The 14,320-nt window shown below is 47.2% G+C and overlaps 1 protein-coding gene across 3 annotated transcripts in view; it reads left to right on the top strand.

Moving 5' to 3' along the window:
• The window catches only part of GABRB3 (gamma-aminobutyric acid type A receptor subunit beta3), a 249,630-nt gene that overhangs the window by 218,395 nt on the left and 16,915 nt on the right, over positions 1 to 14,320 (top strand). For all 3 annotated transcript variants that reach the window (XM_045825016.1, XM_045825018.1, XM_045825017.1), the window contains 3 exons: positions 2,421 to 2,503; positions 5,758 to 5,895; positions 12,716 to 12,868. In XM_045825016.1, coding sequence (XP_045680972.1) covers positions 2,421 to 2,503; positions 5,758 to 5,895; positions 12,716 to 12,868 — 374 coding nt within the window. The remainder of the gene's footprint in view (positions 1 to 2,420; positions 2,504 to 5,757; positions 5,896 to 12,715; positions 12,869 to 14,320) is intronic.

The following is a 14,320-nucleotide window of genomic DNA, read 5'->3' as shown; positions in this document are numbered from 1 at the left end:
CGACGTTCATTCTCTATGTTTTCCCTACTTTTCATAGAATGCTTCTTTTTGTAGGCAGAATGTGTTTCTTAATTTTTTTTAGATTTTATTTATTTACTTTTAGAGAAAGGAAAAGGAGGGAGAAAGAGAGGGAGAGAAACGTCAATGTGCGGTTGCCTCTCACGCGCCCCCTACTGGAGGCCTGGCCTGCAAACCAGCCATGTGCCCTGATAGGGAGTTGAACCAACAACACTTTGGTTCGCAGGCCAGGATTCAGTCCACTGAGCCACACCAGCCAGGGCTGTATGCAAAATCTTTATCCTCAGATGGGACAGATCCTTGGAGACGAAGTGGACCTTGGCTGCCTTCGGGTTCAAGATCATGTTGGGAGTTTCAGCCACTAGGCTGTAACTGCTATTCATTTAGGGTAGGCCCTCCCTTCTGACTGCTGGATACACTAACTGAGCCATGAAGTCAGACCCAATCTATGCTACTGTGAATAGTCTGTGTTGTTGTTAATTCATTGATTTTAGAAAGAGAGGAAAGGAGAGGGAGAGAGAAAGAAAAATGGATTTGTTCTTCCACTTACTGATGCATTCATTGGTTGATTCTCGTACATGCCCTGCCCAGGGATCGAACCCTCAACCTTGGCATATGGGGACGATGCCCTAACCCACTGAGCTACCTGGCCAGGGCCCTGTGAATAGTGTTGAATGACAGCTTCCACTCTGGCACTTGACTTACATGCTGTGTGGTATCTACCTCTGGTCAGCACAGTGATGGGTTGAGGAGGTGGTGGTGTGCATTTGGCTCTTTGCATCCAACCGCTTGCAAACAAAGAGTTGTAAAGCCATGGGTGGGGGGGACAGGAGGGGACTGGGAGGTTGGGGTCAGCGGCAGGACCATTCTGCCTGGCTCGCCGCTCTTCTCCTCACCGTTTCCAGGGGAGCTTCCTGTGGGGATGAAGACGTTCTGTGATTAGCACTGTGGGATGCAGGAGCCACAGGTGGCTGCTGAGAACTTGAAACGTGGCTAGTGCCTCAGAGACACTGAATTTTTAGTGCTACTCCACTTGAATTCATTTAAACTTTAAATCTAGCCACATGTGGCTCATGGCTACTGTTTCGGCTATATATTATAGACATGTACGATCTCTGTATGTATTACAGATTTCTCTCCCCTACTTGCTCTTCTTTTTTTTTAAAGATTTTATTTATTTATTTTTAGAGAGGGAAGGGAGGGAGAAAGAGAGAGAGCGAGAAACATGAATGTGCAGTTGCTGGGGGCCGTGGCCTGCAACCCAGGCATGTGCCCTGACTGAGAATCGAACCTGCGATGCTTTGGTTCGCAGCCCGCGCTCAATCCACTGAGCTACGCCAGCCAGAGCTCTACTTGCTCTTCTTAAAGAACAAGAACCTCACTCCCTGAGTAGGTGGTAGCACATTTCCTACTTTAAGGGCAGAGAGGGGTCAGGGAGGTAGTGGAGTGTAAGCTTCACGCTGCCTAAATCTGATGACCACATCTGCCTTCCAGTTCCTTCCTAAATCTGACCAACCTATCTATTCTTTCTAAGCCTTGGTTTGCTCATCTTTAAAATGGGAATAATAGTAATAATAATACCCCCGTGGTGCGTCTCTTGTGGAATTGGTGCACGAGTATGTTTGTCCCAAGTTGATACGTCCTTGGGTGGACACCCCTGCTAGTGTAGACAGAGTAGGTGATGAACTTGAGATTGCCAGGAGTGTCCTCTTTCTCTGTGCAGTTGATGGAACCATGGCGTGGCAGAAGCTTCACTGGCCTTGGCCGTGATGTAAATTCTTTCCATGGCTGCCGCTGACCCCAAGGGAAGCAAATCCCACTCAGTTTCGATCCCTAATCAAATAAAAAGCCAAATAGTCTCTTGGAAGAGAGAAGCGATTTCATGGCGCAAAGCTCCAGAGTGTTGGACCCAGCCTCTCACTGCCAAGTATAATAATAACACAGGAAGCAGCAGAAGCTGGGCTCAGAGCCGAGGGGCAGCCTGTGGACATGCAGCTACCGGAACCCGTCACACAGAAAGCCAGAGAGTTCAGTCCTGACCCAGTCAGCGCTGTCACCACGCAGGAGTTTTCTCTGTCCTGTAAAAGTCAAGGAGCCCCTAGACCAGGAGGCAAAGCAAAGACTAAAGATAAGAACTTCCCGAGAGACCCCCTTCTCTGCCTTCAATGTCTAAAAGTCCACAAGACTTCGTGGATAATGGCAGAGGATGTCAATGTTTTGTGTTGCTTTTCTTGACTGAGCTGGCCTATACGGTATGACGAAAATTTACTCAGTGTAATCAGTACTCGGAATCGGATGTCCTTAGGAGAAGGGGTCCTACTCATAGCTTACATGGAAGCAGCTGTCTTGCTACCCACTTCTCATCCCATCTTTGCTCTCTGCCCCACCCCCCTGTGTTTCAGAATCACCACGACTGCGGCGTGCATGATGGACCTGAGAAGGTACCCCTTGGACGAGCAGAACTGCACCCTGGAAATCGAAAGCTGTGCGTATCTCTATTTCTGTTCTTCATCCGCATTGTGTTTTAAGCCGTCTTGTTGTTCTTTGACATTTTCGGCAAGGCCTGTGTCATTTTCTTGACATAGTTTTTAAGTATCTTAAAGATAAAAGGTTTAATCATTCACTCCGCAGTAGAAGAGTTCCCCATTATGCCCTGGCTCATGGGGCTCAGTTGGTTGGAGCATCGTCCTATGCACTAAAAGATTGAGGGTTCGATTCTGGGTCAGGGCACACACCTAGGTTGCAGGTTCAATTCCCAGTCAGGGTGCATACAGGAGGCAGTCAATCTGTGTGTCTCTCACATCAGTGTCTCTCTCTCTCTCTCTCTGTCTCTCTCTCTCTCTCTACCCCCTTCTCTCTCCCTCCCTCCCCCTCTCTCCCTTCCTCCCTCCCTCTTTCTCTAAAACCAATAAACAGAAAAAACAAGAGTTCTTCATTCTAATCTGATTAAGAGAGTCTGACTAGGGCCGCCCATCTCGGGCCTCTCCGTGAGCAGAGAGCAAACACGGAGACAATTTTGTCACAATATGCTTCATCACGCATGAGTGGCTGCCCTCCTGGGATCCTGGGAGGTTGGAGTAAAACTCATTTTCCATCAGGAGCTCAGCTTTACAAGCACGCTGTTGCTACATCTCGGCCATTTCCTTGCATTTGGGGAGTATTCCGACGTGCGGCTGCCACTTCAGTGCGGAGGGCTCCTGCGTGAGGGGCGTCTGTGTTATTGAACAGACACGTGTCCCTGGCTGCTCCCTGAGCTCCGTGTCCAGGGGGTCTGGAGGGCGCTGCTGTTGTTAGTAATCCCGGCCAACCATGCCTGGGTTTATAATCAGTTTCCACTGGATTTCGGCTTGTCAGTCTTTATATTGATGACTTTTTTGTGTGTGGATGGCAAATGAGCAACTTGCCAATGTCTCTTGACATATTTGCGGTGAGCAGTTAATGTCTTTGGGAAGTTGGCTTGGCGACTAAGGTTCAGATCCCCGTGGAGCTGGCCCCAAGGTGCCCCTGGCTTCCATGCCACGTCTGTGTCACGGTTTCTGAGAACCGTGCTTTCAGAGCACGAGGCACGTGGAATTGGGGCCCATGATCCATGACGGAATCGTCTGGGGGAATTCAGTGTGGAGGACAGAGGCTCATGGGAAAGACAATAATCGCCCAGTAGAGCAAGGACGACCCTGGGAAGTTAAAGGGGTCCCGTGTGGTGGGAGGGCACAGCACCCCTTGAGCTGATGAGTTTCAGGAAGGCGAATTTGGGGTCTAGGTAAGACAGCAGCTGCCACTGCAACTTCGCACAGACCGTGAGTGGGCTGGGAGGAGGAGATTCCGTGACCGTGATATTTGAGCCGAGGTGGAGGATGCGCAGGAAGGTCCATTGTAAAAGGGATTGATTTCCTCAGCGCATGTGAGCTGCACGTCTTGGAAGAGTCCATGCTTCAAGCACTTGCGTGGAAGAAGGAGTGAATTCTCCCACTTTTCTGATGATTTGACTACACACAGGTGTGAAAGGTTTTTTGTAAGCTAAGATGCGAACGTGGGGAAGGGGGCGCTGAGAGGTCTTGAAGAATGTCCTGTGGGCACTTGTGCTGCTCTGTGCCCCAGAGGCCAGTGAGTGGGCGGGGCTGGGTGAAGAGGGAGAGAAACTGGATGCACACAGTAGCAGGGGGTGGGCCTGTAGATTCTTGAGGTCCTTGTAAGGAGTTTGAGGGGTTTTTAAAAAGATTTTATTTATTTATTTTTTAGAGAGAGATGGGAGGGAGAAAGAGAGAGAAACATCAATGTGCGGTTGCTGGCAGCCATGGCCTGCAACCCAGGCATGTGCCCTGAAACCCAGGCATGTGCCCTGACTGGGAATCAAACCTGCGACACTTTGGTTCAAAGCCTGAGCTATGCCAGCCAGGGCTTGAGTTTGAGCTTTTTGCTAATTGCACTGGGAAAGATTTGAAGGTTTTATGAAGAGGAGAGGCCTGGGTATGGGTGGGTTTTATTAACCAGTGCCATGCCCTCAAGGTGAGAATGGAATATGAGGAAGTCAGAAGAAAGGTAGGAGACAGAGGTGTGTCCACTGTGATCCCGGAGCTGGGAGAGCAGATGGGCCTGGGAGATGGCATGAGCCGTGGGGAGCGGCCAGCCATCCCCTAGCTTGGGGCTATTTGTCACTCATCAAATACTGCGTGTCTGCGTTTTGCTAAGTATATATGGTCCGATCAGAGAGTCCTTTATAGTGGCAAGGCATTTTTCCCTCTGTGTGTGCTGTAATCAACCTTATTGATAAAATTGATCTCATTCTCCAGAAGACCCCTGGGTGTGACAGGTGACGTCAGGCTTTGCCGTCCTATTTATACGCATTCTCAAGAAGCACCAAACGTGAGTGCTGTGTCAGGAGCTGGGGGTGGAGCTCTATTCTACCAATGGGAGCTCCAAACGAGACTTTGTGCGGATCTCCGAGGGCCAAGAGAGTCCCAACAAAAGGCATTTCTAAGGATGGCCACCTCATGGAACCATCCAAAAATGCCGAGAACACCACTTTGGCTCGGAGAGGTTCGGATGTTACCCAACGTCGATTGGTTAAATTCACCCTCAGTGTCTTAGTTTTTCAGTAGCTTTTGAGAAGAGTCGCCTTTCCAGAATCCTTCATGCTTGTGTTCTCATCTTTTCTTACGACCGTCTTACCCAGGGTTCATATGTTCTCAGTTCGTTTGGGTGCCACGTCCAGGTGAGCTCAACAGTAAGGCTGAGTGAACAGAACTCTGGTTAGAGCACTGAGCCTTCCTAGTATCTGTACTTTTCAACACCAGCCTGTTCTAATTTTTTTAATCTTTGCCTGAGGATATGTTTTATTGATTGTAGAAAGAGGAAGGGAGAGAGAGAGAGAGAGAAACATCGATGTGAGAGAGAAACATCGATCAATTGCCTCCTGTATGCGCCCCGACAGGGGATCAAACCCACAACCTAAGTATGTGCCCTGACTGGGAATCGAACCTGTGACCTTTTAGTGTATAGGATGACACTCCAACCAACTGAGCCACCCAGACAGGGCAACATCAGCATGCTCTAAATCAACACTGAGATATTTGAAAGTTAGTTCTTGGAAGACCCTTCTCCAAAATTAGCACATCAAACAAGTCTATCAAAATATGGGTGAGCTCTTCCTTCCATTTCCCTGGTGACAGTGTCTTGAACCCATGCATAGACAAGATGATGCTTCATTTCCACCCCGTCCCTGCTTCTCTCTCCTGGCAGACGGCTACACCACAGACGACATTGAATTTTACTGGCGAGGTGGCGATAAGGCCGTCACCGGTGTGGAGAGGATCGAGCTTCCTCAGTTCTCCATTGTGGAACATCGCCTGGTCTCGAGGAATGTCGTCTTCGCCACAGGTGAGTCCTGCGTCCGCTCCCATGCCCTGGGGACCCTGGCCACCTGGGCTGTGGTGGTCCCCTTATGAAACACCCTGCAAGGGACTCCCGCCACTGGGTCAGCCACCGCAGTGCCATCATCAATAATCTGTTGTGGTAGGTGTCCCTTTTCTCTGTCTCCGAAGGGGACTGGTGAGCTTTGATGGGTAGAAGGTCTCTGGACCACGAGATGCTCCCTGGAGCTGGTTATTGAGAAGTTCAAAGACCGAAGGTGAACTCAGTCAACCCACATTTGGTAACGTAAGTTACTGCTCATTCTGGGTGGACAGGAGGCCACCCCTGGTCTTGGAGGCAGGAAGGAAGGAAGGAGGGAGGAGGACCTGGGTCGCTGGGTGCCATTCTCCCAGAAGTCAAAGACCTCTCTCCACTTCTGGGCTAGAAGCCAGCCTTGGTGGTTCAAGAACTTGAACTTGGACCATCCTCCATTAGACTCTTTAGACACGGTCATCTGCTGCTAATACAATCAGGTTACGGCCACCCCGGCCTGGGGTTCATTGCCATCTTTGTTTCAGCCGTCCAAAGACGGAGAAGGGATGCGCTCTCCTCTTCTGTTCTTGCCGAGGTTTTATTAAATTCCAGCTACATGTATTTCCCAGTGTGCCCTGCGCTCTCTGTATTCGTACTCGATGCTGTGTGTCGTAGCTGAGATAAACAAAGACACCAAGCTATAAGACATCATAAAGACCACAGACCCTCGGTTTGGATGCTCAGGGATGGTGAAGCTGGCACCTCCCACCTCCAATTCCTTCTGTCATTATAGCCCCAACAACAACCAGTGGGGGCGGGCATTAGCAGCAATTCACAATGCATGCTTTTAAAATATGCTCGGTGATAAAACTCTTAGATTATACAACCGTGTGCACAGAAGGCTTCGTAGAGGGAGGAAAAGGAGAGGAAGAGGGGACTGGCACTGATCGAGAGCATATTTTGGTCCAGAGAATGTATTTGGTACTTGATATAAAGTATAGGTAGTCAGTATTCTTTTTTTTTGCTTTATAACAGATTTATTGAGAAATCATTTACATGCCCTACCCTTTATCCACTTAAAGTGTGCAATTCCATGTTTTCAGTTCGGTTACAGAGGGGTGTGACCATGACCACCATCAGTTTCAGAATATTTTCAGCACCTGCTAAAAAAACCCTGTACCCATTAGCGATCACTCTCCCCCAGTCTGCCTCCCCTAACTCTGGGCAACTACTGATCTAATTCTATTTGTATGGATTTGCCTATTCTGTAGACTTCATGTCAGTGGAACCAGGCACTGTGTGTGTATGTGGCGTGGGGGTGGGGGGACTCTGTGACTGGCTTCTCTCACTTAGCACGATGTCTTCAAGGCTCATTCAAGTTGCAGCATGTGTCCTTACTTCATTCTTTTTCGTTGCTGTGTAATATTCCCTTGTATTCATATAGCCTATTTTGCTAACCATCCATGGGCTGATGAAAATTAGTGTTTGCAGTTCTTGGCTATTAAGAATAAGGCTGCTGTGAGCATTCACATACAGGTTTTTCTGTAGATATGTTTTTGTTTCTCTTAGGCACGTACTTAGGTTTGGAATTGCTGGGTCGTATGGTGATATGTTTAACCTTTTGAGGAACTGCCAAACCGTTTTCCAAACATTGGACACGCCCACAAGCAATGCGTGAGGGTTCCAATTTCTCCCCATCTTCACCAACACTGACTATTGTCTATCTTTCTTTTTTATTCTAACTGGAGGACATTTTTTATCACTTTTAGAGAGAGAAGAAGAGAGGGGGAGGGATAGAGAGAGAGAAACATCCACTTGGTTGACTTAGTTGCCTTCCATACATGCCCCAACTGGGGACCGAACCGGCACCTTGGCTACACATTCTGATCAGGAATTAAACCCACAACCTTTTGATCTACGGGATGATACTCCAGCCAGGATTGTTAGAATGTGATCACCCTAGGCTGAAGTGGTACCTCACTGTGGTTGTGATGTGCTTTCCCCTACCGTGTAATGACACTGAAGCATCTTTTCTAGGGCTCATTGGATATTTGCCTTATCTTCGTTGCAAATGTCTATTCAGATGCTTCCATTTGTGGATTGGACTGGCTGTGTTTCTTAAACCCTCTTTCTATATTCTGCATACAATTTCCTTATCAGATACACAATATGCAAACATTTTCTCCCATCCTGAAGGTTGTCTTCTCACGTTCTTGTAGAATCATAGCTTGTAATTTTGACGAAGTGTCCTTTATCTATTTTTTTTCACCCATGATATTCTTGTCCTGATCTCATACATGAGGGTATTTCCGAAACAATATCCCAAGTCAATCATGAGGGTGGACTTGGATAGGTCCAGCGCTCCTGCTCTTTGCCCCCAAGTCACGTGGTACAACCTGCAGATTTTACTGTGAGGACCAGAAAGAGAATCATTGCATGGTTCAGACAACCCGTGAAAAAAACTTCCTGAGCTCCAGCCCTGTTTTTCCTCTTCTCTCTGTGCTGTTTTATGTATCTCTTTTTCACCATGGATTTTTTTTAGAACATGTAATAACTAAGATGACTATTAATAAGAGTGAGAAAAGAATTTGGGGTTGTATTATAAAGTAAAAAGGTAGATCATAGTCCTGACCACTGGCTCAGTTGGTTGGAGCTTCGTCCCATATGCCAAAAGGTTGTGAGTTCGATCCCCAGTCAGGGCACAGACCGAGGTTGCGGGTTCCGACCATTGGTCATGGCTGGACATGTACAGGAGGCAACCGATCAATGTTTCTCTCTCACATCGATGTTTTTCTCCCTTCTCTCTGTAAAACCAATGAACACATCCTCCGGTGAGGATTTTCTTGAATAGGCAGATCATAAATGAAGGAGGCGGCAGCACGATAAAAACCCCAGAACAGTGCCTAGAGCTCTGGAAGTTTCTTAGGTGCGGCTGGGAGAGCCACGCACGGAGCTGCCTCTCAGGGGGAGCCACCCGTACATATAGGTCAGCGCTGCAGTTGTGCAAATATCCGCTCATTACTTTATAGATACATCGGAGCGGCTCTTACCCCTCCGCAAAGGGGACCCGCTGCTGTGTGCCTGCATCTTTACGAGTTCTTCAACGACCTTAATGCCTTAGAGAGCAATATTAATTTAGGCTGGAAGAGAGGCCCGGAGCCCCATTGTTGGCCCTGACTTCTGGCGCATCTGGGGAGAAAGCGTTGGACTCAGCATCTTCCCTGGCGAGCGCTGCCAGGAAGCCCGGAGTTGGAATGACGCCCCGGGGCTCGGGGACTGTCCCTGTCTGTCGGCTCAGCATCTGTTCGGAAACCGGACCGCGTCTGCATCGGCACGCAGGCTGCGGGGCTTCGGTGCCTGTCCGCTGGCGTTTTAACGCTTCTGTGGCTGTTCTGAAGGGTGTGTCTTGGGGCAGCTGACTCACCACTTTTGAACTCTACGTGATGAGCCGCTAGCTCGGAGCCCTGGGGAGTCCCACCCATAGACACAGCAGACATGGTGGAATACTTCTAACTATGCAATAAACAGGCTTTTCTAGGTTCATGCAATGGCGGAAGGCTTTGCTCAGATCAAGTCTTGATGTCACTGAGAATTCTGGCTTTGTCAACAAGCCGAGGTCGCTGGCTCCTGGTGTCTTGAAGCACAGGTGTATCTGAGATAGCCAATGATGGCCTCAGCATTTAGCTAGGCATTACGGTATATGAGCAAGCCATTACTTCACCAACGCTGCTTTGGGGACTGTCTGATTGACCAAGGAAGATCTTACCTTGGTCAATAGTCATAATTGTCATTTCAATGAGAACATAACTCAAGAGGAGAATCGCTTACCTTTGGAGGGAAGAAGAAAGGACCCACAGGAGATATGGCATGCGACCTAGGCCTTGGAGGACGGATAAGGGGAGACATTTCTGAAGGAGGGAAGAGGGAGTGTGAGTCAGCGGAAGCAGCCAACGTGGACAATGACTTTGAGGCAGCGGGGACGCTCTTTGGCTGGAAAATGTGCTGAATGCAGACACCGTGGTGGAATATGGAATTGGAGTTAATTTGGGAAAACATTTTGCAGAAACTGAAACTCCTGGATGAGTGTCGGCCCTTTCTGGGAAGCACTGGGCCAGCATATTTGGAGCTTGGGATGGCAGGGGGTGCGTGCTGGGGTCCTGGAAGGTGTGGGAGGAGCTGACCGCCAGGGAGTCTGGCAATGGTCACGCCCACGATGAGGCTCCGCCCAGTTCAATGGCGCAGCCTGCCAGTCACCTACCTACGCGCGGAATATAAACCACGGCATGTGTCAGATGTCTGTCAAGGAGGCTTTGTTCCATGGATGGTGTTGGAGAAATTGCTGAGCTGATTATAGAACAAAAATCAATGCGCACGTTCACTTGATAGCAAACACTAAAATATTTGCCAACTCTGAAAATAGGTTTTTGGTGGTTAGATCTCTATTGTGAACTTGCTGAAGCCCGAAAGGAAGCTTGAAAATAACAACAACAACAACAACAACAAAAATGGAATGACAGACTCAACTACACACAAGAATTGAAGTATTTATGCACCTTCCACTCAAACCATTATAAGCTCTGAAACAAACAACTGGGAAAATTTTAACACAGAATATAAACAAGGGCTATTCTTGAAAGTACTTCAGTGAATAGGGGAAAAACAGCAAGAGAGGAGAAAAAGGAGTAAATAGTGTAATCAGATCATGTATGAGATTAAATGCAGAGGAAAAACAAACATTTAGGAAGTATTCAACCAGAGTATTCATTCAGAGAACGGACGGATTTTTCCCATGGAAATTAACAGCAGTTCTTTTTAAGAAATGTGTCCAAGTTTACTGGGTAAGATAGGCCCTTCTCTGAAGTGCACACGGAGGATTGTACACAGATGTGATTTTTTCTCAAAATAATTTGGCAATACGTATGAAGAGCCTCACACATTGGCTCAGTAATTCCTCTTTGGCATGTTCATCCTAAGGAAATAAGTCTAAATATAGCAAAAGCAGTCTACTCAACAATATTCTTAAGAGTATTATGTATAATCTTGCAAAAATGGAAATAACCCAAAGTTATAACATTGAGAGAAATGTGTTTATAAACTGTAGGGGACACATGTACATATTGACATGCATGTAATGTAGACACGTGTGTGCACATTTGGAGAACTTTGAATGGCAATATGTTTACAAATAATTTGTAATAAGTATGAAACATTTTTGTTAGAATGACAGTGTGATATATGTGTTTGATCAGAGCCATGTAAGGAAACTACACACACACAGGTTTACACACATGGGATCATATATGAATGTACTGGTTTACACATACAGGCTCACACACACAGGTTTATACACACAGGCTCACACATGCACACACAGGTTGACATACAGAGATTAGACACACACAGGCTCACAAGCACACACACATGCATGCACAGGTTTCCGGTTTGCACACACAGGCTTACACACAAACACACACAAGCTGATGCACAGGTTCATGTGCACCCACATGCATGCACATATATTTACACACACAGCTTCAGAGACATCTGGGCCAGAGAAAACTTCCCAGGTGACCAACGCTGAAATGCTGGGTGTCTTCAATGATTTCATGTTTCCTTCATATCATTCTGGCTGAACATGGGGTTCATGCTATAGCAGGAGCATTGAGCTAAAAGTCCTCTTCTGCACAGAAGTCATTGTCACCTGAGTGAATCAGACAGCCAAAGGAAAGAACAGAAAGACTGCCACAGAAAGGACCATGCAGTGAAGTTGGGGACGTGCATATAGGTGGGGGCAGAAGAGCGACCTGCCAGGCTGAGGTGGAAAGAGGGTACTGAAGGCAAGGTCTCCACTAGGGTCAGTGATGTCAGGCAGAGAGCTCTGTACGTTAGGGAGCGTGGGAGGGAGAACCCGGGAAGTTGATTGGAGGAGCCCATTGGGTTTTCACCAGTTGACCTTCGTTCAGCTCCGTCAGAGTCCTGAGGAGCTGAGAGACTCAGACTGGATATAGTTCACTATTGAAGCAGGGAGGAGGCTCAACTTGCCTTGCTCCAAGAAAAACGAATCCAACAGGAAAGGCCTATGCAAACATGAACATGGCATCATCCGGGGACTTGCTCCTCATGCCGCAGTGGCAGTTCTCGTTGGTTCCAGGAACACACACGTCACGTTGGCACTGGGACTTGCACACCAGGGAGCAGATGACACACTTCTTCCCAGGCAGCCCGCCATGCCCGTGCTATGGTTGGAGTGGAGCATGTCAGTGTAGCTGCTACCTTCTGAGAGGCTGGACCTTCTTCTGTGCACAACCTCCCAGCTCTTAGGGTGCCCCCAAGTGATCCCAATCAATGCAGCGTCAATGCCTCAACACCTGTGCACAGTCACACATCTGTGCACCCTGTCACTCTGGATGGGCTGCTAGGTGACACCTTGTAAAAGCCATTTGGCTCCATAAAACCTTGAGCCAAGTCTTCCTGTCCATACAGAGAACAGTACAGCAATTCATTGAAAAATAAATATTTGCCATGATGTGTGTTCAAAGCTAAAAACCTTTCCAAAGTTTGCCAGGGGTAGTCCTCAGCTGAGTGCCCTGCCTTAGTAGACTATCGTCATCATTACCTTATAAATAGACGGGAGGATGTTCTCCACCAGCTCTGCCCCCAACACTGGCAGGCAGGCAGGCAGATGTGAATGGTACGGCTGGGGACCACGCCTCAGTTCACGGGCTTCTCAAATGCACGCCATTGACCCATGGAAGTCAAGGCAAACTCATGTCTGCCATGCATCCTGGGCAGTAACCTCTGTCTGTTTCTGCAGGTGCCTACCCTCGGCTCTCACTGAGCTTTCGGCTGAAGAGGAACATCGGATACTTCATTCTGCAGACGTACATGCCCTCGATACTCATCACCATCCTCTCCTGGGTGTCCTTCTGGATCAATTATGATGCATCTGCGGCTAGAGTTGCCCTTGGTACGTGCTGTTTGAAAGGGATACCCAAACTGGGAAGACACCATGTCACTAGGGCATCAAGGAGTTCAAAGACCACAGTTCAATGACTGTGTCCATCATGACACCAGGCTAACCCACAGTGTCCCTTTCCATCCCGAAGCACTCATTTCACGCACGATTGCTTTGATGTGCTGTTAATTTAATTATCAGGCTCCAATGTGAATTTGCATGCCCACGCCAGGGAAAATATGCTCGCTGAATATTTGCATAATAAAACTATTTCTGACACCAAGTTTAAAGCAAGGATTAGCATCTCCTATTCAGGGTTATTCTGTGGCCCAGAAAGGAGACACAGTTAATTGGGCATTCTTCTTCTTTTTTAAGTCAGAAAAGTAGTCAAATACTGTAGCATGTAATTGGAATTAGACAATTTAATGAGCATTAACATATGTGATTAGATTCTAGGGGATTCTCGAGAGCTCTGGTGGTCTTCTCTGGGGACCGATTGATTATTTGATAATTATCAGCTGATATGCAATAAGTCCCCATGTTATCCCTTATACATATTGATGATGGAGGGAAGGCTTATATTTTCAGAAAGATTATTCTCTACTCAGCTAATTATTATGAAAACATATGGGCAAAATAAACATTCAAATACATTTTAGGTAAGTTCAGAGCTGAAGAGCAAGTATTATAGTCCCTCACTTCTTTTGAGGGGGGCAGTAAATTTAATTCCTGAAAGTAGAATTATCAATACTACTTTTTAAAATTGGTTGAAACCACCTGGCTGGCATAGCTCAGTGGATTAAGCATGGGCTGTGAACCAAAGTGTCGCAGGTTTGACTCCCAATCAGGGCACATGCCTGGGTTGCAGGCCATGGCCCCCAGCAACCGCACATTGATGTTTCTCTCTCTCCCTCTCTTTCTCCCTCCCTTCCCTCTCTAAAATAAATAAATAAATAAATAAATATAAATAAAATCTTTTCAAAAAAGACACAATCTTTAAAAAAAAATTGGTTGAAACCAATGAATACATTTGCTGGTAAGTCAGCTCACAGAGAAGTATGAGAATTCAGGGTCCCAGTTTTCCCTCTTTCTTCCTTTTGCTGTTCTTCATCTTTTCCCAGGATTTGAGTTGGTTAAGCTTTTTTTTCTGGGAGACTGTGTGTACATGCATGCAAGTGAGTGTGCCACTTTAGATGCATAGGTATGTGCATTTGCACAGTCAGATTCAAGATTAGGTGTTTGCCCTGGCCGGGTATTGTCCCGATACACCAAGGTCATGGGTTCAATCCCCAGTCAGGGCACATACAAGAAACAACCAATGAGTGTATCAGTAAGTGGAACAGGAAATAGATGTTCTCTCTCTCTCAAATTAATTTAAAATTTTACTTAAAAAGATAAGATATTTTTCTCATGCAATACACATGGCAATGACCTAAGACACTGAAGTAGCTATTTCTAAAGATG

Source organism: Phyllostomus hastatus, unplaced genomic scaffold (genome assembly GCF_019186645.2).
Source record: "Phyllostomus hastatus isolate PE091 unplaced genomic scaffold, TTU_PhHast_1.1 phas_scaffold_555, whole genome shotgun sequence".
NCBI lineage: Eukaryota > Metazoa > Chordata > Mammalia > Chiroptera > Phyllostomidae > Phyllostomus > Phyllostomus hastatus.
The sequence above is the reverse complement of the archived record's forward strand: the minus strand, read 5'-3'. Positions and strand labels throughout refer to the sequence as shown.